The sequence below is a fragment of the Microcaecilia unicolor genome, chromosome 6 (assembly GCF_901765095.1).
Source record: "Microcaecilia unicolor chromosome 6, aMicUni1.1, whole genome shotgun sequence".
NCBI classification, from domain to species: domain Eukaryota; kingdom Metazoa; phylum Chordata; class Amphibia; order Gymnophiona; family Siphonopidae; genus Microcaecilia; species Microcaecilia unicolor.
The window spans coordinates 12530197-12553165 of record NC_044036.1 but is presented as its reverse complement, the minus strand read 5'-3'; the positions used below and the strand labels follow the sequence as shown (position 1 = coordinate 12553165).

Genomic DNA, 22969 nt, shown 5'->3' with positions numbered 1-22969 from the left:
TTTGAAATTTGTTTTATTGTATATCGCTTAGATATTTTTGAGCGGTATATCAAATGATTAGAGTCCCTGCTGCTGGCAGGTCTCTGGCTTTGTTCTGAAATCGCCCTTTGTTTAATTGCAGACCTTCATGCTTGGCTTGTATGTTGATTCCCCCCCCCCCCCCCCCCCCAAGGATTATTTATCAGTGTTTGGGACTAATTTAATGAAAATGAGTTTGTGCTTTTTAGTGAAGCCAGGAACACCAGTATTTGTAAAGTAGACTTCACGCTAAAATTTGTTCTATGCCACACCATTTTGGTCTGCAAGTCTGAGCTTGGGAGCTGTGCTGCCTGTAAATCCTGAGTTCCTAGACCTTTAAGCTTAGTAGTGATTAACTACATGAAGAGTTTTCTCACACTGCTTTTATAGTTGTACATAAAAGGGACTTCAGACTTCTACCTGGTCTGTGTTCAGACCATGGTTTGGGTGATCTTTACATCAAGGATAGCACAATGATGTAGTGTGGTGCATCCAAGTGCTCTTGTATTTATTAGCTGCTGAAATATGGCGTGGGTGATTGAAAGTTTGTGTTTTTGGACAGAAAGAGCAGACCACTTGACTTGGCTTTGGCAATGTTGTGGTACCCCAGTGTTCTCTTCTGTGAGGTTCAGATATTGAAGTCGCCCATGTATATCGGTTTATTTTGAGGGATATTCTTTCATCTTGGTAGAAGCATAGGCACTAGTAGTGATGGTATGCCTGCCCTTTAAGATGTTTGTTCCTGGACATTTCATCGTCACTTATTCCTTTTGGAAGTTTGTCCAAATTACTATTCAGTACAAAATAAATTCCCACATTCGGCAATATTGAAAATACTTGCAAAGTGGAGACCAGCGTTTTAAAGCCTACCCTTTAATCATCAAAATAACGCATGAAACAAGGACTCCATAGAATCTGCGTGTCTTAGTGAGCTTTAGGTTGGATTCCAACTGGAGTGGATTTCAGTCTCCACCTGAGTCGTCGATGCAGTTCTTCGGTGGTAGGGAGGGGGAGATGGGTAATAGGGGCAACCTTGCTGCTCTTAAAAAAAATGGATGTCTACTGGAATTGAAGCAAAGTTAGAATATTTATTAAATTTTTGACTTTGAACTGAACCAAACTGTGGGCACTACAATTGTTTCTTTAATTCAGCAGTTTTGATATTTAAATAACACAGTGAGCTTACAGCAATTTGGATATTTAGTGCAGGGAGTGAGCTTGATGAAAGAAGTCTCAAATCACTCTACATAAGTAGTTGTAGATGGGTACACAGTCTTTTTGGGTGCCACATGAATCCGAGGTTTTCATATGCATTATTCCATGCATTATTTTGATGATTGAAGAGTTGGCTTTAAAAGTCTGGTTTCTTCACTTGTGAATTTTTCACAAATTACTATTCATGCATCTCTAGTATGTAGTGTACTTAAATATTCAGGTCAACTTTGGGTTTGTTAGAGTGTAGCCCTTGCCAGTCTGTACAAGACTCAGCTGCTGTGTGAGTGAAATTTCCACTCAGTGCGAGCATCCTGTTTAGTAGGATAGTGCATTCCTGGTCTTGAAATGTGTAAACACAAATTGACAGTGACTTATGTGGCAAAGGTCATAACTAATTCGGTTGATTGCCCTGAATGAAAACTCCAAGCTGGGTCCAAGATTTAGATGAGTCAATGGAACATGGCCTCTTTCAAGCTGATAGTAGCCTATCAGACTATTCAACATGGGTTTTATGGGCAGGGTAGGCAGTTTAGGGTCCCTTTTCTGTCACCTGCTCATGGTGAGAGAACACTTCTATACTTGAACAGGGTTACTCTGTCTTGTCACCAATGTAAGGTACAAGTGCCACATCTACCATAATATGATAAAGGTGGTCTGTGTGTGATACTTGTGTGCAGGTTTATAGAGACTCTCTCAGCAGCAATCTTGTCTCTGCTTGTCTGCCACCACAGGGTGATGTAGCAACAGTTGTCTAGTCATTTGGTGTTGCTGAATAGCCTGCATATGGGTAGCTTACAGTGAGAGGTTTGTGCATTCTCATCCATATACACCTTGTGCTGACTGGTAAAATGCTGATAGAAGTTCAGTGCCACAGATTCAGGTTTTAGATCCGACAAGGCTTCTGTGTAGGTTGCCACATCAAGACTTGTGAACCCTACCTGTTCTACATTTTTTTTATTTTTTATGTTGAAAGGCAGTCTAAGCTTTTAAACTATCCTATATAATAATTCTCACCTCCGAAGTTCTATTGGTCTTGCTGCCTGTGTTCGTGACTTCGTCGGACTTTGGTCTGCTAGGCTCCGTAGCACAGGCTGACGTCAGCAAACGCATTGTGACGTCAACATCAGAACCCGGGGTTTAAAAAAAAAACATGCCTCACAGCTGATCCAACCCCCTCCCCCCACTCAAACTGCCATAGAGCTTGACAGCAACACACACACAAAAAAGGCTTCAGCCTGCCTGATGCCACTGATGCGCTCAACAGCTGCCCTCCTGAAACACCTGGGGGAGTGCAGCATGACACCACCCCTCGGCGCATCACCCCCCCCCCCCCCCCCCCCCGGGTGCATTCTTGCCTGCCGTGTGCACGCCACTGGCGGGGGGGGGGGGAGGTGTGCAACCGGGGCGAACCACTCCGCCCTTGCTACACCACTTACATAAGTACATAAGTAATGCCATACTGGGAAAAGACCAAGGGTCCATCGAGCCCAGTATCCTGTCCACGACAGCGGCCAATCCAGGCCAAGGGCACCTGGCAAGCTTCCCAAACGTACAAACATTCTATACATGTTGTTCCTGGAATTGTGGATTTTTCCCAAGTCCATTTAGTAGCGGTTTATGGACTTGTCCTTTAAGAAACCGTCCAACCCCTTTTTAAACTCTGCTAAGCTAACCGCCTTCACCTATTTCTCCGGCAATGAATTCGAGTTTAATTACACGTTGGGTGAAAACCTTTCTCCGATTTGTTTTAAATTTACTACACTGTAGTTTCATCGCATGCCCCCTAGTCCTAGTATTTTTGGAAAGTGTGAACAGACGCTTCACATCCACCTGTTCCACTCCACTCATTATTTTATATACCTCTATCATGTCTCCCCTCAGCCGTCTCTTCTCCAAGCTGAATAGTCCTAGCCTCCTTAATCTTTCTTCATAGGGAAGTCATCCCTATGGTCAATGGGAAGATGCTGGATTCAGTAGAGAGGGATAGGGAAGACAGGAGGTACTGGATCAAGGAAGGATGGAAAGAAAGGAAAAATGCTTGCTTAGGGAGAGAAGGGTAGATAGTAGACATGGTGGGAGTAGGGTAGAAGGGAGATGCTGAATTGGGATGGGGAAGAGGGAGGGAGGGACCCTGGAACTCGGAGGGAGGGGGATTTCTGGCACACACTCTCTTACAGACACACTCGCACCCAGTCTCACTCTCTCACACACACACTCGCACATTCACTCTCTCACACACAAACTCTCAAACATACACACTCCAAGGAAAACCTTGCTAGCGCCCGTTTCATTTGTGTCAGAAACGGGCCTTTTTTACTAGTTTATTTATAAGACTTATAGTTGGGGTCTGGTTTACAATGCCAGGGTGTGTCCACACATCTGCTGTCCTCAGCATATTGTCAGTTCATACTATTCATATTCTGTGCAGTTTAGCTGTTACGTAAAAGCCTGAGGGAGAGGTCCTGTTATCTGCATTGCAAGGAGATAGAAGTCTTGGTGAAGAGACTGCCTATTAATTGAAAACAAGTAGGGGAGTAGCCTAGTGGTTAGAGCACCAGTCTTGACATCCAGAGGTGCCCGGTACAAATCCCACTGCTGCTCCTTGTGATCTTGGCCAAGTCACTTAACCCTCCATTGCCTCAGGTAGAAAATCAGATTGTGAGCTCTCCAGGGACCATTGAAAAAGATGTGGGCGAAATGTAAGTATTTGGTTTCCTCTTCTGCATAACAAACTAGCCAGTGCCTGCTGTACTACTGAACTAGATGCATCATATGCACCCAATGGTGATTGAAACAAAAGGGGAAGGAACCCGTAGTGATTTTTTTTTTTTTTCAAGCTTTATAGTGTTAGAAGGGAAAGGGAATAGGACTTGATATACCGCCTTTCTGTGGTTTTGCAACTACATTCAAAGCGGTTTACATAGTATATTACAGGTACTTATTTGTACCTGGGGCAGTGGAAGAGGGTTAAGTAAATTAAGTTTATATATTAGAAAATAAGTTGAGATGTATTGTTTGGTAATTTTTCAGAGCATATAGTCCTTGCATTCTGTAACATCGGTGTGCTTTTTTTATTCTGGATTGTGCATCAGCCTGGTATAATGTCTGCAGTGTAGACCACTGTCTGGACTCCTTTACCCTTTTTTAGTAAGAATCTATATTGTGCTTGCCCGTTAACTATATATAAAACAGAAAAAATATTAATGCTACTTTCTCTTGTTTGTGCACAGTTTGGTTAAGCATAAAAAGCTTGTAATCAGAATTTTTTTTTTTTACAAAGGTCCTTTCTCAGTCCAACTACATCAGCGTTGACTTGGGAACTTGAACTTAAGCATGCCAGACTTGTTGAGAAGTCTTTGTTAAAATGGCTCTCCCAGTCCTCAGCCTGTGCTTTGCATTTCAGGGACTGAAGGAGGGTAATCTCCTGTGGGTTTAGCAGATGCCTGCCAAATGCAAGCTCTGACGAACCTCAGTGGGCCTCATTTAGTTCACATTCACACAACCAAACTTTGTTTTCAGCTTTGACCAAAACCAGAGAATAAGATTTTGACTTTGTTTCATCCAAAAGTGGTTAGACTTTGTCAGCCTCCTAAACACAATAAAAGGCATTAGTCATCAAAGGGTCCTTTTTACTAAGGTGCACTAGGAAATGGCCGGCGCTGTGTTTAGCGTGTGGGTTTCCCATGTACTCCAGGCACTTTTAGCGTGACTAAAAAATGGCTGTGTAAGGCTTTTTTTTTTTTTTTTTTTTCAATAGCCACACTAATTTCTCAGTGCATGGCCCTTACCGCCACCTATTTAGCTGGTAGTAAGGGTTCCTGTGCTAATTAGTTTGCACGTAGTAATGTCCCTGCGCTACCCGATTAGCACAGGCACATCCACTCTCCACCCCCAGACATGCCTCCCGCAGCAAAAAATAAAAAAATTTTACCACGGGAGTAATGCATGCTGCTGCCCAAACTACTGCGGGATGCCTCAGCATATCCCACTGTAGGCCTACCACATCTTAGTAAAAGGGCCTCAACTGGGCTGTCAAAATAGCTACTGCAATAAAGTTAAATGGAAAAGGAAGAACAAGAACACTATTGGTACTCATTGCAGGGGCCAAGTAGTACCAACTTCAAACCAAAAATTAACAAGAGGGAAACAAAAACTCCAATTTTCTTAGCATCCCTCCAGACTGGCCCAGAAAGTGACTGATGGGTTGTGCACGCCTTCCAGCAGGTGGAGACTGAGAACTCTTGAGTCAAGAGAGTTAAGAGCCCTGGCTATCTAGAGGAGGATTCAGTGTTCAGTTTCCAGCAGGTGGAAGATGGTGAGCCCATCAGTCTTTCTATTTCTTCCTTCTAGCTTAAAAAAAATAAATTTTATTAACTTATTTAATTATGTGCTCCGGTGTTTCTCTTTGTAGTCAGAGGCTGAAACCCACAGGGGTTCTCGGTAAGCCTTGGGGGTGTCACACTTGGGTGGCCGGGTCCATCCTCCCACGAACTCCTCCCGAGTTTTCTGTTTAGTGCTGACATCTTCCTTCGTTAAGGAGAGTATTGCACTACCTCGGCTCCTTCGCAGGAAGGGTGCTGAGGGCTGGGATAGACAGCCATGTTAAATTTGTACATTTAAAAATAAGGTGAATGAGCAAGGCGGCTCTGCTTTAGCTCCATTTTACTTCTGTTTGCAGCCTTTCCATTTTTGTTTGGTTGGGTGCTTGTTGGCTGTCTTCCTTTGTGGGAGAGACTGTCCGGTATTAAAAAAACAAACTCTGTTTGCTGGTCTCACTATGGCGGAAAAGCTTGGGCACTGCACAGTCTTTCAACAAAGGGCTGTTATGGCAGCTGAAGTTTGCAAGTTCTGCACAGCTAAGGAAATACCATTGGGTTCTCTTTCATCCAGTCGAGCATGTTCATCGGCCGCCACGGTTTCTCCTCATTGTGATGCAGGGACTCTTGTCTCGTTGGCTCCAGTTTCAGCGGGAAACACTGCCATTTTGAATAAACAGCCTGTTGCAGTAGAGAAGTCTACTCCTGTTGAGGAACAGTTGTCAGAGGCTTCTTCAATGCCTTCTCTTGAGCAGAAGGGAATTCCTGAGGGGGGATTCCCTCCTGAATTTGTTTTTACAGGGGTATAGAGCATTTCTTTTACATAAAGCAGCTCCCTGGCGTTTCTGTATCAGAGAGGCTTTTATCTTAAGCATCCAAGGGTTTCCTGGGACCTAGAAGATGAACATCCATCTGACACAGATCCTGAGATTTCCCTCCTTGAAGATGCTGGTTTCGGGGATACGGAGTTCTCTGAGGACACTGGTTCTGTAGATCCAGTTGAGGATGCATTCCTGCCTGGAGAAGATCCCTCAGTAGTACAGATTTTTTCATAAGGAGGATTTACAGGAGCTCATATCTTTAGTTTCTTCCACTTTAAATTTTGAGGAAGAATCCGCGACTGTACAGCAGCGTAAGGTTTATCTTTTAGTCAAAGGCATCAGGAAAACTGGCAAAATGTTTCCTATGCATCAGGATATCAGAAATACCATCCAAGCACAGTGGGACGTACCACATGCGCTGTTTAAGCTTTCAAAATCCATGATCCATCTCTCCAGTTCCGGAACAGGATACATCTCTTTTTAAGCCTCCAGTTGTGGATGCGGTTGTTCTCGGTTATCAAGAGGAATGCCATACCTGTGATGGCGGCACAGCTCTTAAGGACGTTCAGGATAGGCATATGGAGTCTCTGTTCATCTAGCTTTGAAGTCTGTGTTCTAGCGATACAGGCAACCATTTGTGGGTCCTTGGTAGCCTGAGCTTGCTTTTGCTGGTCTGAAAGGTTTTTTAGATAGGTCTTCAGATGATTTTTCCTTAATAGATGAAGTGGTGAAAATTGAGATGGGTTCTGCCTTTTTAGCAGATATGATTTGCTGAGAGCTTCTAAGTCTATGACAGAGAATGTTGCCACGCCTTGATCCCTGTGGCTTCGAGGTTGGTCAGCTGATGAGGTTTCTAAATCTAAGCTTAGTAAATTTCTTTTTCGAGGATCCTTTTTGCTGGAATCATGAGCAATTTGTTTGGCCCTACAAGCTTTTCATTATCTAGTCGAAGTCGTATTGGAGATTTTCGTCAGTTCAGATCTGGCAGAGTAGTTACTGCCCAGAGATCTCTATTTCAGAGATTTCAGTCCTTTTGTGGTGCCCAACGGGCTGGCAGAGATGCAGGTATTTCATTCCAGACCCCGTCTCGTCCTGCCCAATGAAGGTCTCAGGGCCCAACCTCTAATTCCTGTAGGAGCTCGCTTGGCTCAGTTTTATTGGAGGTTGGCCCAGTTTACCTCAGATCAGTGGGTTCTCAAGGTTATTCACAACTGGTACGCCTTAAGAGTTTGCACAGCAGCTGCCAGATGCCTTTCTAGTCTCTCCCTTTTGGTCTAATTTCAAAGCGGGAGCTGTCAGGAATGCTTTACAGAGGCGTCTTGAGTTACACGCTGTTTGCCCAGTTCCACCTTCAGAGATCAGAACAGGGTGCCATTCTATTTGTGGTTCTGAAGAAAGAAGGGTCCTTCTGGCCAATTTTAAATCTCAAAGCAGTCAAATGAATGCTCAAGATCTCCAGTTTTCATATGGAAACTCTTCACTCCCATCATAGTTGCTGTTCACTTGGAGTTTTTAACAGCTCTGGACAAGAGGCCTATCTGCATATCCCAATTTGGCTGTTTCACCAGCAGTTTCTTCATTTTACGGTTTTGGGCAAGCATTCAGTTTTAGGCTTTGCCTCTCAGCCTTACTATGGCTCCTTGAACGTTCACAAAAGTCATGGTATTGGCAGCTGCGGCTCTCAAGAAAGAGAGCATTCTAGTTCGTCATTACATGGACGATTGGTTAATCAGAGCAAAGTCCTACTAGGAGAGTCTGCAGGTCACTGCTCGGGTTGTCCAGTTTCTTCAGTCCCTCAGATGGGTGGTAAATGCTCTCAAGAGTCATCTGGTGCTGTCTCAGATCCCGAGTTATCTCAAAGTCTCCATTGATGCTCTTCAAGGGTGAGTGTTTCCCCTGCAGAACAGAACTATCAAGCTTCAGGAACAGATTTGTACTCTCCTACATAGATCGGTATCGCATAAATTGTTACTGTGTGCAAGAGATTATCTTCTGATCTTAGGCTCCATTGCAGTTACGATAGAGGTAGGCCCTTGGGCCAGAGCACACATGAGACTTCTACAGAAGCCCCTATTGTCCCATTGGTCTCCGCAAATAGATTCTCAGACTGACTGCCGCTCATAACTTTCAAGAGGGAGAGTCTCCGTTGATGGCTTCAGACTCAATCTGACCAAGGGAGTTCTTTGGATCCACCTTGGTGGATAACAACCAATGCTAGTCTCAGGAGTTGGGGAGCTCACTGTATGGGGCATCTTGCTCAGGGCCTTTGGTCCCAGAAGGAAGCATGTTGCTCGATCAATCTGCTGGAATCATGAGCAATTTGTTTGGCCCTACAAGCTTTTCATTATCTAGTCATAAACAACCCTGTGCACGTTCTCTTGGAAAACGCGATGGCAGTGACTTATGTCAATCAGCAAGGAGGGATGAGGAGTCAAATCTTAGAACAGGAAATGGCTCTTCTTGTGGATTGGGCAGAACATCATCTCTCGGAGCTGTTGGCGTCTCAGGTAGCAGGGACTTTCTCAGTTGGCACACTCTAGACCTGGAAGAATGGAAACTCAGTGCGTATGAATTTTCAAGCCAGTCTTCAATACTGGGGTGTTCCCATCATGGATCTGATGGTGACACATCTAAATTCCAAGGTGCTGTGATTTTTCAGTCACAGGAAGGATCACAAAGCGGAGGGCATAGATGCTGTTCTTTAGGTTTGGCTGTTTGAGCTTCTTTATGTGCTTCCTCCATGGCCTTTTCTAGGGAGACTTATTTAAAGGATCGAGGCCCATAATGGGCTCGTAATCTTGATAGCGACAGATTGGCCCCGCAGGCCTTGGTATGATGATCTCGTGTGCCTTCTGGTTGACTCTCCGTTGAAGCTTTCACAGTCTCCTGGCCTTCTCAGCCAGGGTCCAGTTGATTCCCTCTGGATCAGCCCAGATCCCTCACTATACTGTCATTTTCAAATACTTAGTTTCACTTCTTTATAACTAGGTTAGTTTACATGTTCTTTAGGTTGCTTTACAGGTTCTTCAGGTTCCGGGTTAGATTTGCTTTGACTGATGAGTTTAAAAACAATTGAGCATAAACTGAGCCGCTTACATGCCTTATCCTCTATGCTCACAGTGGCTGTTCTCCGGTTGCACAGAAGTTGCTTCCTTTTTCTCTTCTGCTTTGTAAAGATAATACTGAATCCTCCTCTAGCTAGCCAGAACTCTTGTTATTGGCTCTCTTGAGAGTCCGAGTTCTCAGTCTCCACCTGCTGGAAGGTGTTCATAACACATAAGTCACTTTCTGGGCCGGTCCGAAGGGACTAAAGGAAAGCAAATTAGCTGGTAAGATCTAATTTCTCCATTGCCTGTTTAAAGACCATAAGATATTGTCTTACATGACCAAAAACACTATTAACTCAAAGAAAATAAATAAAAGGTCTATAAAAAGGCACTAGCTACAATTGAAAATAGCCATTTTTCTTCTATGGCTCCTCTTATAATTAGTCTCTACGTCCAAAATAAAATTGCAGCCATTACCAACACAATAAGAAATTTTTTTTTAAAAGCCTTTAAAACGGCATAAAAATCATAAACAACCTTCTGTCTTACCTGAGGTACTGTACAAATTCAGTCTTTCATTTTTTTTTATAAGGACGTCTGCTGCAGTAAAACACCTTTAAAGGAGTGCCTTCCTGCATTAATAACGCTTAAAGTAAAAAAGCACTTTAAAATAGACTTAGAACCAATAATATTTAAAAATATATGTATAAAAACAAAGCCAAATAGTAAAGTATAAATATAAAAGTTACGTAGAAAATGGGGATAAATACCATTCTAAAAAAGGGGGGAAACGTAGAGAAGGATAACGTAGCTAATAATTCAGCATAAATATATGGGGACATTGATACTGCATCAAAAATATGGAAAAATGGGCTTCCATGACTTAAAAAAAAAAAAAAAAAAAAAAAGTAAAATTAATGTGATCTTTAAAAAAACGTAGGGGCCCTTTTACTGACAGTAGGCACTAGCACATGCCTACCATGCGGTGCGCTGAGGATTCCCACAGTAGTGTGCCCATTGGCGTGCGCTAATTCCTTTTTCAGTGTGGGAGGAGTGGCTATAGGCAGAGAGTAGGTGATCCCTGCACTAAGCAGGTAGCACAGGCACATTGCTGTGTGCTGTCTGATTACCGTGGGGTTAGTGCAGAAGCCCTTAGCGCCAACAAAATAGGTGGCGGTAAGGGCTTCCACGTTGATGACCACACACTAATTGGGAAATTAGGTTGTGGTCATAAAAGAAATACATGGAAATGCGGTTCTTTTACCGACATTCTAAAAGTGGCCGCAGCGAGCAGAAAACCCACGTGCTGACAACAGCGACGGATACATTTTAGTGCAACTTGGTAAAGGGGCCCCTTAGTAAAATAGACAGCAAAGTAAGAAACATAGAAGCCCATTTACTAAAGCTTAGCATGCGCTAGGTGCTAAGAAGCACATAGGTAGAAAAGTGAGCTTTAGCATTTAGCGCACACTAAGCTTTAGTAAAAGAGCCCCATAGTAAAAAATAAAATAAGAAATGATTTGAGACTGGTATTACTAGACCCCTACAGTGGGCTAAGTGTGCTGTCATTTATTTTCTTGTTCTTTCTCCTTTTCTCTTCCTATTTTGTTTGTGGTTACATTTATGCAAAGGTATCTCTCCCTTGTTTTTTGTCTTTTTTGTCTTTTTTTTTTTTTTTTTTTTTTTTTTTTTTTTTAATTCCCTTAAGTATAATTGTGTTGACGGCCATCTGTAGTAAGCTTCTGAACCATAAACTCTTAACCTCTGGATTCTATAAAGTTTGCCCGAATTTGGGTGCAGATCGCAAATCGCCTAAAATATTTAATGGGCTCCAACGATAAATTATTGGAGCTAACAAGCACATAATTTGGGAGTAAAATTCTGTAAAAATAGGCTTCTATATTGGATTGCACACAACTTAAAAGGGGGTGTGAGAATGGAAGGAGCATGGGTGGGTTAAGGGCGTTCACAAAAATATTAGGGATCTGCACCCAGTTTGTATGCCAGAATATATACCAGGTTTTCAGCTGGCATAAATCCTTGTGCCCAAGCACCAATTCAACTGAGCGCTGAATTTGGTGCTTGGGATGAGCACAAAATCAGAATAGCGCTGACGTGCCTTTTATAGCATTGAGCGTCGAGTTTTATCAGCGCTGAATTTTCTGCATCGTCATCTGGCCCTATGTGTGTATGTGCATATGTTTGCATAAATTAAAAGATGATGGCAGCATACCTTTTTATTTTCTTGCAGCTCTTCCTCCGAAGCCACCAAAATTGGTATCTCCAGCAAATACAAATGGGTTCAAAGATGGCTCAAACTGTTCGCTTCAAGATGCTGAATGGTACTGGGGCGATATTTCAAGGTAACTGTGAGATTATGGAATTGGCATGGAAGCTTTCAAGTAGGAATTTGAATTAAAATCCTAATTATGGACATAGAGAATTCTCTTTTATGGGTCTTTTTTGCCCAGAAAATGTGGAGTTTGCGCGGTACAGAAAAAAGTAGTCCTGTATAAAGTGTTTGCCCCAGTCACCAGTCTGATTCCTTGGCTAAAGCCCCTTACACTTCTGACTTGAAGAGGCAGGTACACGAGTGGGGTTTTTTTTTTTTTGTAATCATATTTGATCTTAAGGGTTGATAATGTGATGGCAAAAGCCAGTAGGATGCCTGGGTGCATGGGGAAGGAATGGTCAGCAGGAAAAAGTAGGGCCTCATTTTAGAGTACAATATAAAATAGAGACCACAACTTCTGAAGGAAATAAATCCAGAAAACAGTTAATTCATCAGTGGTCTTTATAATAAAATTTGTGGGGGACACAAGTCAAGATATCTAAATGTAGATACATTAGAGGAAGGACAGTAAAGAAGAGAGATTGATGGACGCACTTAGTTGTTTTTAAGGTATAAATTTGCAAGATGCAGATTTTTAGTGGAAAAAATGTTCTAGAATGAGGGTTTATTTGAGGGTGAAAGGAGGTACGTATATATTTATAATTGTTTATACCATTTTATGAATAAAATGAATTCAGAATGTTTTATTTTTATTCTGTGTAAACCAATTTAAAAAAACCACATAGAATATTTGATTTATATTTTTCTAAGGTCCTGTTTACTAAGATGCGCTAGAGGCGCATTTTTAGCGCTTGCTAAAAATGCTTGTGCTAAACACTAGACACCCATAGGAATATATGGATGTCTCTAGTGTCAAAAAAATGCTAGCACCCTTTAGTGAACAGGATCCTAAGAGATTAAACAATGATAAAACTTCCAATTTGCAGTTCACTTTATATCAGGGTGTACAAATGTCTTCAGGTCTTTCTAAAAAGAAAGAGTTAGAATCTTGTCTTAACTCTGTGGGAAGCTCCTTGCAATCACCCTAAATGCTACTGTGCCTGTATTTTCAAACTTTCAATAGCTTACCCTAAGAAGACCTTGGGTTTCTTGTGGAGGCATGAGTTTGGATACTATATTATAAATATATAGGCTTCCCCCACAAATCACTTTAAACATCATAAACCAATAATTGAAATAAACAATGCACTTCAATAGGAAGCCAATGTAATTTGACTAACCAGGCACATGCACTCTCCCAACACTTGCCTCAGTAATATCCTGGCTGCTGTTGTGGTGGAATGAGAGATAATCTAAAGAAATATTTCTCCATAGAAATGGTGGTGGCCCTGAATTTTATAAATATTCTCAGATCTGATGGTGGCCCCTTTTCCTTTATGTGAGGAGATACTTGAAACACAAGGGATGGTGGCACTTCAAAATACAGCACATATTGTAACTGTACACAACCCTGGGAGAACAGCTAACCAAGTAGGTTCCTACTGCCTTATGTAATTTCTCAATTAGCATATCAAGCTCATAACAATGACACTGGCTAACTGACTGCAGAAACTGCTTCCCTTACTGATCATACTGACCAGGTGGCGTTCATTAAGGGCCAGAGTATATCGATGAATTTAGTTATAGTAATGACTCATGAATTCTAAAAAGGAGTACAGGATGAAACAAACAACGATCAGCCATGGGGATGAGGTCTTCAATTCTTTTATTAAAAGCACCAGTGAAATGGGACCTGGCACAGCCACCTGCCTTAGGGGTCGCAAATGTAACTATATAAAAACATAACTAAACAGTCAAAAATGCAGTGAATAAATATTTAACAGGTACAGAATGAGAGAGCCACATCCCCACAGATTGTCGTTTTTCATCCTCTCCTTTTTCGGTTATGTTTACACATGTAGAGGCTCTTGGCCTACTCTACTGCTTCTGTCCTATTATGAGTAATACACATGTTACACTGGAGGGAGCAGTAATGGAAAGCCTGGGTGTAGAAAAGCTTATGACAAAGGGTCAGTGGAATATATGTTCTGGATCCTAGTCAGACGTGGTTTGCAGGAGTATTTTGTGAACTGGGTAAGTGTTTTGTACAAAGACCCAAGCGTGGCTCTTGATTAATAGAAAATTCATCCACAATTTGAACTTCAAAAGGTGATGCAACAGGGTTGCCCATTGTCACCACTGTTTTCTTACTCACTTTAGAACCCCTGGCAATAAAGATCAGGGGAGCACCAGCAAATTAAAGGGGTGCTGGTAGGGACTGAGGAATTTAAAATTGCTGTTTGCAGACAATATATTACTTACTGTGGGAGATCTTGCCATTCTTTGCCTTATATACTTGAAGAATTACATGATTATAGCAGACTTTCAGGATTTAAGATTAATGCCTGAAGTCTGAATTACTTATATAAACCTATCCAGAGCTATGATTGAGGAGCTTCGGAGTAAACTGCCTTTTGGATGGGCTAAGGGCCATATTCAATATTTGGGGGTGAGGATTTCTGCAGTTAAAGTACCATAATTCAATTTATGTAAATACATATTTTCAGAACTATCTAACACTATGGTCTATTGGGCTAGACTGCAGCATACCTGGCCAGAATATATAGCTAATTCCCCATTTTATGTACCTATACCAAACTTGACCTATTGATATCCCAAAGTGATTTTACATCGGTTCCAGAGGAAAGGGAGTTGTGGTGTGTGTGTTTTTTTTTTTTTTTTCATATATTTGGAAGAAGAGACCAGCTCAGATTCCCGATCTGTCTTACAATTTAGACGTGCCCAGGGAGGTTTGGATGTCCCTGACGTTTTGAAGTTCTGTAAAGCAGCACATAGGGCAATTTGGACTGGTATGGCTCCCCTTCTAAGATATGTGTTCAGATAGAGCACAACATGCTTGATACGAGGTCCCCAGGATATTAAAACTCATTTGAGGCTAAACGTGAATGTTTGAGGAATGAAAGAAGAGAATAAGGGGAGGTTAGGTGCTGGGATGTAGCGATGGGGGTGGGGGAATGAAAAAATACTGGTAAGAGTGAGGAAATAGAATCCATGGAGTAAAAAGAGGGTATTGTGGAGGTTGTGGGGTATGAATAATCCTATGGATGTTTATCAATATCAAATTTTATTTTTATAGACAGCTATACTCCCCCTTTCAGTGTTCAATGCGGTTTACAATAATTGCACATAAAAACAAAGTCAACAACTTAAGCAACATATATGATGTACTTTCAGGTTCAGTACAGTTTACAATAGAAATAAAAATCTGAATCCAAGAATATTCAGCAACAAACTAAATTGCATAATATTACAATATAATACATCAATACATTTTAGCTATAAACCAACATACATTAAAGTTGTATCTAAGTAGCTCGAAAATTTCCAGGGAACAAATATGTTTTTAACATCTTTCTAAACATTAGATAACTTGTTTCTTTTCGAATTAAAGATGGTTCCACAATGACACTCCCTTAACTAAAAATATAACAAAAGACGAACACACACTTAACGCATGGAAACAACTACAAAGGAAATACAAATATGCAATAAGGCAGACCAAAAGGTTGTACTACAAAACTAAAATTGGGCTGGATTACAAAAACACGAAGAAACTATACTATTTTGTGAACAAACTACTAGACGCAATGCCGGTCACCACAACCAACACTGACATTCCATCTGCAGATGACCTTGCTAAATATTTCAATGAAAAAATCGTAAACCTAAGCAAAACCCTACCTCAGCACAATATGGACATAGAAAACTTCATTAATGGTCTAGACCCAACCCCTGACGAATACCCAGCCGACCGAATATGGTCCAATTTTGCCCTCAGCACCGACAGTTACCCAAGCGATTAAAAAATACTCCACAGCCATTATCAACTGGACGCCTGCCCAGCTACCTAATACGATCAGCCCCCCACCGCTTCATAACGGATCTCACATCCCACTTAAACTTCATGCTTCAACAGGATATCTACCCTAAAGAAAAAGGCAACATCCTGCTCATCCCAATACCAAAAGACACCAAGAAAAAAAACCGAACGACATTACCAACTACCGCCCAGTAGCATCTATCCCATTAGTAGCCAAACTAATGGAAGGACTGGTGATCAAACAACTCAATGACTACATAACACAAATTCACTATATTACATGAGTCACAATCAGGATTTCGACCTCTACACAGCACCGAAACAGTACTAATCACTCTCCTAAACAAATTCAAGCAGGAAATAGCAATACGCAAGAGCATTCTCCTGCAATTTGACATGTCAAGTGCGTTCGACAGATTGTAAGCTCTTTGAGCAGGGACTGTCTTCTATGTTTGTGCAGCGCTGCGTACGCTTTGTAGCGCTATAAAAATGCTTAGTAGTAGTAGTTAGCCATATCATATTGCTAAGACTCCTAGATTACTTCGGAATCAGTGGTGGCACTCTCAGTTGGATTAAGGGTTTCCTAACCACAAGAGCATATCAAGTGAAATCAAAAACAAGCATATCATTACCATGGAAACCAGGCTGCGTAGTACCGTAAGGATCACCACGATCACCGATCCTTTTCAACCTCAAACTCCACTAGCCAAGACCTTATCCACCCAAGGCCTTAACCCATTTATCTACGCTGATGATGTCACATTATACATCCCCTTCAAACATGATCTGTCAGAAATCACCAATGAAATGAATCAAAGCCTAAACATCATGAACTCATGGGCAAATGCATTCCAATTAAAACTCAGCACTGAAAAAACACTCATCTCATCCCAATACAACACATACAAACCCACAAACATTAACACCCCAGGATACACCCTTCCTATCTCAGACAGTCTGAAAATTGTTGGAGTAACAATTGACCGTATCCTATCACTAGAGACCCAAGCAAATTCCACCTCAAAGAAATTGTTTTTCTCAATGTGGAAACTCAAACACGTGAAACCATTCTTCCCAAGGGAAATATTTCGTAACATGGTACAGTCAATGGTACTAAGCCACGCAAATTACTGTAATGGAATCTATGCGGGATGCAAGGATCAAATCATAAAGAAACTCCAGACCGCCCAAAACACAGCAGCCAGACTTGTATTTGGAAAAACACGTTTTGACAGTGCCAAACCACTCCGAGAAAAACTACATTGGCTACCAATCAAAGAACGCATCACTTTCAAAATCTGCACAACTGTCCATAAAATCATCTACGGCGGGGCACCGGGATACATGACAGACCTTATCGACCTGCCAACCAGAAACACCACAAAATATGCACGATCATACCTAAACCTCCACTACCCAAATCCACCTATGCATCCAGCTTTTCCTATCTAAGCGCACAACTATGGAACGCATTACCAAAAGCAGTAAAAACTACGCCCGACCACCTACATTTTCGGAAAGCACTAAAGACAGACCTGTTCAGAAGAGCATACCCCACCGACCCAATATAATAATACCTGGACACCTGCAACAAAATGTAACCAAAGACTGTAACGGACATTACTGGACTCTTCTTCCCCCTTTCCCTCCCTAAGTTCCCCCCAATTGTACCTACCATACATGTACCTCACTTTGTATTCATTCATACTATGTATTCAGACCGGAATCGGCTAACACCATTAACGGTTATATGTAAGCCACATTGAGCCTGCAAAAAGGTGGGAAAATGTAGGATACAAATGTAACAAATAATACTATGTTGCTGCATTTTTGATACGCTTGAGTAGCTAAATATGCTGGTCAATGATCCACAGAGGTTTGAGTGTATCTGAAGTGTTAAAGACAATGATGTATCTAGATCAGGGGTGGGCAACGGCAACCATGGTACTTGAGGCCACAAGCCAGTTAGGTTTTCAAGATTTCTACAATAAATGTGCATGAGATATTTACTGCTTCCATTGTATGCAAATAGATCTCATGCATATTCATTGTGGAAATCCTAAAAACCTAACCGGGTTTATGGCCCTTGAGGACCATGGTTGTCTACCCCTGATCTAGATCTCTTACCTTTTGTTTGCCTGAATTAAAAAAAAAAATGTGGGGGAAGGGAGGGACAAGAGACGGTGGTGGCCCGAAGAACCATGTCAGAATTTTTGAAAAAGCAAACCAGTGTTGTGGCTGAGCAGACTGGATAGGCCATGTAGTTTTTACCTGCCATCATGTGCAACTCAGCTGCATCAGTAAAGTTCTAGAAGAAATACCACTGCTAAGATCTGCCTTTCATAGAATGTCTTCCCATTTCTAGCTTACCTATATAGTACCATTACAGTGTTAGGCAATCTTTCAGTAAGAAAGAAGCATATGTTTTGTATCTCAAACAGCGGATGCTGTTTACAGATAAAATACTAAACTGCTGTATTTGTGTAATCCCCACACAACCTTTTTTGGTGCAGTATTGCCACCTTTGAAATTTTCTATCCCTCCTGTCCCATCTGAGCAGAATTTTTTGAAAGACTGAATGCCTCTAATTTCTCCAATCAGACACAGCTGCAAGTGTTTATTAAACATAACCTTCTTTCTAAACAGCATGAAATGTAGCTGCTGGGATTACTTATACTGTACAAGTTCAAACCTGCCTAAGGAAGCCCAAGTGACTGAATAGAAACATTATCCCCCATAGACCACCTCAGTATGTCAAATGAAATATTTTCAAATAGTTGATGACCGTTTCTGTCTTCTTTTTGATCACTAAACGTAAAACCAGACAGAAATAATATCCCTACCCAGCAAACCACAAGTATGTTAGGAGTGAAAGTATTCACGTACCTCTGTTACCAAACATGTCTAGGAAAACACGCACACCCTACAAAAAAAAACAAAAACTTTTTTTTTATTAGAGGAAATCATACTGGCACTAGCTACAGCACAGTGTGATATTGGTAAGTGTAATCTTTTCCAAACCTTATTGTACTATTTGGCTAGAAATTAATTCAGAAGTCAAAATATCAGCAGACAATAATGACAACAGGTGATGATTTGGAACATTGCTTCTGCTTCACGCCAACAGTTCAACACAGAAGCCTGTCAAGATATTGTTATGCTCAAGGAAACATTGTTAAAACAATCTCTCGTATTAGACTGCTGTGTCAAACTGTTCTGATATGAATTTGGTATGTTTGTTTCCCTGGGCATATAAGCAATAACAGTTTTAATCCCTCTTTGCTTCTGTAGTATTCAAACAGTAAAATGAATCCATTCCCTTAACTAATAATGCCACTATGAACAAATGAAGAATTGATTAGCCTGCGTACTTATAATTACCTTTTCTGTTCCCTTCCCCATTTCTTTCAGGGAAGAAGTAAATGATAAATTGCGGGACATGCCAGATGGAACATTCCTGGTGCGAGATGCATCAACCAAAATGCAGGGAGATTATACTCTGACTTTGCGGTAAGTACTGATGGAGTTTACTTGGTAGTTCTCAGAATGTAGCTGAGCATTTGAAACTTCTATGTACCTGGAAATAATTTACCTGTTAAGAGCATGTAGCAAATGTTCTTAAGTACCAGATCAGAGCTAGCTGGGGATTCCACCTTCCATTCTAGCTCAATTGGGGAAATCACAAGTTTAAACAGGTTCCAGGTCAGCAACCTGGCAGAAAATCACTACTGGCATGTGTATCGACTTTCTGGAAGAAAGTATGAATAAATTTATCTTTTGAAAGACTACAGGCAGTTGCATATTTCAAGAGCTAGTGCAGTGCATAAAATGCGTAAAACACTTCTTACATGGACATAGGATGGCAGTGGTCTGTTTACCAAAATCTGGGTATTGTCTAATCAAATTACCAAAACCCTAAATCTGTCAAAGTACTGGAATACTGGTGGTCGTTTAGGGTTTTGGTAATTTCATGAATGGATTAAAAAGAAATTAGCTTAATTTCTGAGTTTTGTAATCAATCAGCCGCTTGCTTAAACCATAAGAATGCCATTTGACAACATCAATCTAAGTCTAAACCAGGTTACCACTTTCTTTTTGGTTTAATATCCTAGCACTGGTAAAAGTCATTGTGCACCTTTGCCAAAGAACTTTACTGCAAACTCTGTGGCCCAGTTTTGAATTCCTGTTATGTTCTTACTTTTTATGCAACCAAGTTGGATAAACAGTGTAGCAGTTTATTTCCTCCCCAGTTATTGGCTCTGAGCAGAGAAGTAAAGCTTAATCCTTATGAAAAATGTTAATATCCACTTCATTTACAACAATGCATTGTGAATATGGAACAGAAAATTTCAATCTAGTATTTTATTTTGTAGGAAGGGTGGCAATAATAAACTGATAAAGGTTTATCATCGAGATGGCAAATATGGTTTTTCTGATCCATTGACATTTAATTCTGTTGTGGAGCTGATTAACCACTATCGGCATGAATCCCTTGCCCAGTACAATCCCAAGCTGGATGTGAAACTGATGTATCCAGTATCCAGGTACCAGCAGGTGAGTTGCAAAAGTTAACTAAGAGCTGTTAACAGATTAATGTATCTGTATACACACATTTAGAACAGGATATGCAGAGCTATTTTGATACTCATTTTTGAAATGCATTTGATATTCAGGAAACAATTACATGTTTAAAAATGTCTAATTGCTTCAGCGGTATAGACTTCAGTTAAGGTTCTATAACTAGGTTGTTACTACCTAAATGTCATCTTCTCAAACTGCACATTGTTTAGTATTGTAGACCAAAATGATCAGTATACGATTGTGTAAAGAACTGTCTGAAATTAGGTTTCCATCATTAATGGTTTTCTTTCTCCTTTGTACGTGTACAGGATCAGTTAGTAAAAGAAGATAATATAGATGCAGCAGGCAAAAAATTGCAGGAGTATCATTGTCAGTACCAGGAGAAAAGTAAAGAATATGACAGATTGTATGAAGAATATACCAGAACATCGCAGGTCAGTTGAACCGAGTTTGACCACAAATGTTGTTTTCTCCTGCATATAGAACTGCAGTGAGGCTCTTTTTCTCCAATCTTAGAAACATAGAAAAATGTAAGCAGATAGTCATAGAATGGATAGGCCACATGGCCAACTATTCTCCCTATCGCTCCCTTAGAAGAGCCTATGTACTTCTCCCAAGCCCTCTTGAATTCCGATACTGTTCGTCTGCACGACTTCATCCGGTAATCCATTCCACTATTCACCACCCGTTCCATGAAGCAGTATTTCCTCAGGTTACTTCTGAGTCTATCCCCTTTCCTCTTCGTCCTATGCTTCCTTTCAATTGAAAGAGACTTGCCTCCTGTGCATTTATGCCACTTAGGTATGTAAATGTCTCTATCATATCTCTTTCTTCCAAAGTACAGTGCATATATATATATATATATATATATATATATATATATTGAGATCTTTGTCTGGCCTCATACGCTTTTTGACTAAGACCACTGACCATTTTAGTAGCCACCCTGTGGATTGAGTCCATCTTGTTTATATTTTTTTGAAGGTACAGTCGCCGGAATTGTACACGATATTCTAAATGAAGTCTCGCCAGAGCCTTACATATGGGCATCATCACCTCCTTTTCCCTGTTGGCCATTCCTCTCCCTATGCACCCAAGCATCCTTCTAGCTTTCACCATCGCCTTTTCTACCTGTTTGGCCACCTTCAGATCATCACATACGATCACACCCAAGTCCCACTTCTCTTTCGTGCACAGAAATTCTTCACCCCCTAAACTGTACCGTTCCTTCAGGTTTTTGCAACCCAAATGCATAACTCTGCAATATTAAATCTTAGCTTCCAAATTCCAGACCATTCCTCTAAGGTCACTAAGTCCTTCCTTATATCAGGGGTGTCTACCCTATTGCAGATTTTGGTATCATCTTAAAGGGGGCAAACCTTACCAGACAGCCTTTCAGCAATTTTGCTTGCAACACACCACTGATAACATCCTTTTCCTCAGAATGAGCTCCATTTACCACTACCCTCATCTTCTACTCAACCAGTAGTCCCATGCCAAGGGCACTCAAGTTTATTTATTAGTAATATATGCAGAACCTTGTTAAAGGCTTTGCTATAATCTAAATACACATCCAGCGCTCTCCCTCAATCCAACTCTCTGGTCACCCAGTCAAGGAAATTAATCAGATTTGTCTGACAGGACCTGCCTCTAGTAAAAACCATGTTGCCTCAGGTCCTGTAATCCATTGGATTCCATAAACTTTACTATTCTGTGTTTTAAAAGCGATTCCATTAATTTACTTACCACATAAGTCGGACTCACCGGCCTGTAGTTACCAACGTCTTCCTTACTTGAGGTTTTGTGGAGAGGAACCACATCTGCTCTTCTCCAATCCTCCGAGATCACGTCCAACTCTAGAAAAGCATTGAAAAGGTCAGCCAGTGGAGCCGCTAGAACTTCCCTAAGTTTCTTCAGTATCCTCGGATGTATGCCATCCAGCCTCATCGCTTTGTCCACCTTTTAGTTTATCCAGCTCCTTATGAACGCAATCCTCTGAAAATTGTTCAGGGACTACCACTCCTCCATTCTTATTTTTCTTCTGCGGTTCTGCTCCTGGCCTTTCAGCTGTGAACACAGAACAGAAGTAGTTGTTAAGCAATTCCGCCTTACTTATTTTTCAAATTTATATCCCGCTTTATTACCAAAGCAGGTTACAATAAAAATGTCTGTAATTATAACAGAGCAAAAATAGAATACATTTCAATAATCATCATTCAAACAGCATGCTTTCTCCAGGGAGAGCCATCAGTATGAGTCGGAGATCATTCATCAAAAAAAAGCTTTCATTAAAAAAAAAGTCTTCAAATATTTCTTAAATTGTTCTTTACTGAAACAGTCTTAAATGTCCAGGAAAATGATTCCACAAATTTGCTCCTGAAATAGGAAAAAAACTCTCTTGCGAGTATCAGCAAAATGTCAGGGATACACAATTGCTTAGCTGCCTCAGAGCGTAAAGCCCTCCTCGTTTGGTACATAGACAAAGCATTTATAAAGTATTATGGAATTGTGGCGTATACCCGCTGATGAATGAAAACCAATACTTTAAATGCTCAAAATTTTATCAGAAGCATTGGCGTAATATGATCAATATTTTTTATACCAGTAAGTAATTTTGCTGTGGCATTTTGAATAATCTGCAGAACCTGGCTGCTGACGTACCCAGGTATAAAGAATTATAATCCACTTTTGTTATTACCAGGCTCTGCAGGATTGTTCAAAAATCGTAATCTGATGTC

General features: G+C 41.0%; 1 protein-coding gene across 3 annotated transcripts in view; it reads left to right on the top strand.

Annotated features, from left to right (window-relative positions):
* Window positions 1-22969, top strand: part of LOC115471738 (phosphatidylinositol 3-kinase regulatory subunit gamma) — a 614503-nt gene that overhangs the window by 579288 nt on the left and 12246 nt on the right. For all 3 annotated transcript variants that reach the window (XM_030205540.1, XM_030205542.1, XM_030205541.1), the window contains 4 exons: window positions 11669-11780; window positions 19062-19160; window positions 20024-20204; window positions 20540-20665. In XM_030205540.1, the coding sequence (XP_030061400.1) occupies window positions 11669-11780; window positions 19062-19160; window positions 20024-20204; window positions 20540-20665 (518 nt within the window). The remainder of the gene's footprint in view (window positions 1-11668; window positions 11781-19061; window positions 19161-20023; window positions 20205-20539; window positions 20666-22969) is intronic.